We start from the raw sequence: 2,469 nt of genomic DNA, 5'->3' as shown, positions 1-2,469 counted from the left end.
ATTATTAGTATACACACACAACCTATCCTCCGCCTTCGGACACTGTGCTGACATCGTCAACAAGCTCAGAAGTCTCCGAAGATTCCGAAGAATGGCGTGTCGACTTGCCTCTGGAAGGATGCTTCTTCTTTGACAAAGAAGTGGTGGTGGCTGTTACCTGTGGCAATACTTTGCCAACAAGAGCCTTTACCACACTTCTGTTGGCCTGAAGAAACGCCACATCATTGACGAGCTTCGCTGAAAGTCCATGTCTCTGAGGACGTAGAATAAACTTGAGTGCCGAGAAAAGGCGCTCCACCGACACCTGGGTCGCTGGTATGCTCAGAACTACCATGGCAAGCTCAAATAGTTCCGGGCAGAGCAGCTTCCTTTTAGCCCAGTAATCGAAGACACTCGCTTTCCGGGACAGTGGTGACGTGGAGCGCTCGTAGTCGTCGAGTGCTGCGCGTAGAGCGGCCCTCTGCGCCGCACGACCCGCTGGTCCCGCACGATGATCTGACGCGCCCTGTGACTGGCGTAGCCGCTCCTTGTTCTTGGCCTCGAGGAGTTTTGAGAAGAGATCTTGTTCACCATCGGAGTCGTCCCCATCGCTGTCTGAACTCAAGGTGGTATCTGCAGGAATTTCGGCAGGTCCCTTGACCGCCTCCATCCTCTCCCAGAGACTAATCAGGTACTTCTTGGCGTCGTCAACCTGTTCCGGCGACAGGATGGAGAAGAATCGAGGGTCCAGGAAGAGGGCAGCATTAAAGCTGGGGTAGTTGAAGAGCGGGGAATACCGCTCGCCTTTTCTTCTGTCACTGTAAAGGACTCGCTTCTCCCGCGTCTTCATCGCCTCCAGGAGAGCCTTGGCGAGTTCCGAAGACCTCTTCCGCTTCTCCAGCTTGAGCACCACCCCAGTCCAGATGGCAAAGAACTCTCCTAATGTTAGGTCTTCCCTCTGAAGATCAGTGGTCGCCTTCCGTGCCGGACCAAGATCTTCAAGAAGTGCGTCCACGGCCTTCCACTTGTCCTCCGAGAGACCATGCTCAATTTCATCTGATGTCTGTGTCCACTTCAGAGTCATGGTGACAAAGTTTCGCAGGTTCATTACACTCTGCAGCATGTCATACGTGCTGCCCCAGCGGGTACAAACATCAAGCATGGGCAGAGGGAGGTTGGCTGCTGTCAGTTGGCGTACCTGAAATATAAAAATAAATTATAGAATTTTCGCTGCGAAACGTATAGGAAAATAAACACTGAAAATCAAACAGTGTGCTGAGGACACTGTTGGATTTTCTGTGCCGGCTACCCTGTCAATTAAAATGTGTACATTGTCTTCTTTAAATAAAGCGTACATGGCAGGTATACTTTAATCAATGTTTACATGGCATGTACGCTTTTGTAAATGCGTACAAGCCCATGTACGCCTTTGTAAATGCGTACAAGGTCACGTACGCCTTTATAAATGCGTACAAGGTCAAGTACGCATTTATAAAAGCGTCCATGGCATGTATGCATTTATAAAAGCGTATACATGGGCATGTATGCATTCATTAAAGTATGCCTGCCTTGAACGCATTATTTAAAGAAAACAATGTAGACGTTTTAATTGACAGAGTAACTGTTTTCGTACGTTTCCTTCGGAAACATTTGTACAATTTAATACACAAATCTATTATTTGAAAGTATTTTGCAATGTAAAGTTGTTAATATTTTTTTAATCTGATAAAATATAAAAATGTCAGTTATTTGAAAAGGAATAAAAGCGTGTTACTGATGAAACCCTCTGGTCATTCTGTATACCTGCTAGTATAGAACTGAACATGACATGACTAAAGGAGCTAAAATATTAATAACGGGAGGGTGTTCACCAAGAAATCATCCAGAAAGTACAAGCGTCATTCATCGAACCGCTTCCAAACCCGGTCTATGCAAGCTGATAAGCCCCTGATAGATAGGAAGCATCTACTGTGCAGTGCATTCGTGTGCTGAAGGGTGGCCTACACCGAGTCGCGAAGGCGCCAAACTCCCTTAACTATGATTAGCTAAATAAATCTGAGAAAATCAGCGGATGTAGGCCTACCTTTGTTTCCTGGAGGAGGTATTTTGCCAGGCCCCGGGCAGACTTGATTGTTGCTTGGTGAGTTTTATTCACTTTCAAGGCATCTTCGATGGCAAGTGATAGAATGTGTGCCGCACATCTGACACTCTGCAACTTGAAGTCGTCCTGCAAGAAAGGAGAAAAAATTCATGTCAAGTTTACTACCAATAGTACCGCTATGCAGGCTGGTCGGAAGTAATGGTTTTCGCCTTCGCCTACACTTTTAAAAATAATTGGCATCAGACGACACACTGCGTGATGACACTCTCGTTTGAAAACAACAATGTTGTTTTTATTTGAACCCTTTCGCAACTTGTGATTTTCAGCCTATACTGTGCGACAACAGAAACTAGTTGGTATTACTTTGCTATGCATGTTCAAGAAAAGTC

At 46.0% G+C, this 2,469-nt stretch overlaps 1 protein-coding gene across 1 annotated transcript; it reads right to left on the bottom strand.

Moving 5' to 3' along the window:
- Window positions 1-20: 20 nt before the first annotated feature.
- Window positions 21-2,268, bottom strand: LOC127751345 (uncharacterized). The gene is made up of 2 exons (XM_052274777.1): window positions 2,063-2,268; window positions 21-1,177 (listed from the first exon to the last, which is right to left on the bottom strand). Exon 2 carries the CDS (start codon window positions 1,139-1,141, stop codon window positions 23-25), a length of 1,119 nt encoding a protein of 372 aa, XP_052130737.1. The 5' UTR covers window positions 1,142-1,177; window positions 2,063-2,268; the 3' UTR covers window positions 21-22.
- Window positions 2,269-2,469: the final 201 nt, after the last annotated feature.

Source organism: Frankliniella occidentalis, unplaced genomic scaffold (genome assembly GCF_000697945.3).
Source record: "Frankliniella occidentalis isolate FOCC.00 unplaced genomic scaffold, Focc_3.1 Scaffold439, whole genome shotgun sequence".
Classification (NCBI taxonomy): domain Eukaryota; kingdom Metazoa; phylum Arthropoda; class Insecta; order Thysanoptera; family Thripidae; genus Frankliniella; species Frankliniella occidentalis.
This window is presented reverse-complemented; position numbering and strand designations above follow the sequence as displayed.

Coding starts and splice junctions, on each gene's coding strand:
- LOC127751345 (XM_052274777.1), bottom strand. CDS start 1,141: ATGCTTGATGTTTGTACCCGCTGGGGCAGCACGTATGACATGCTGCAG.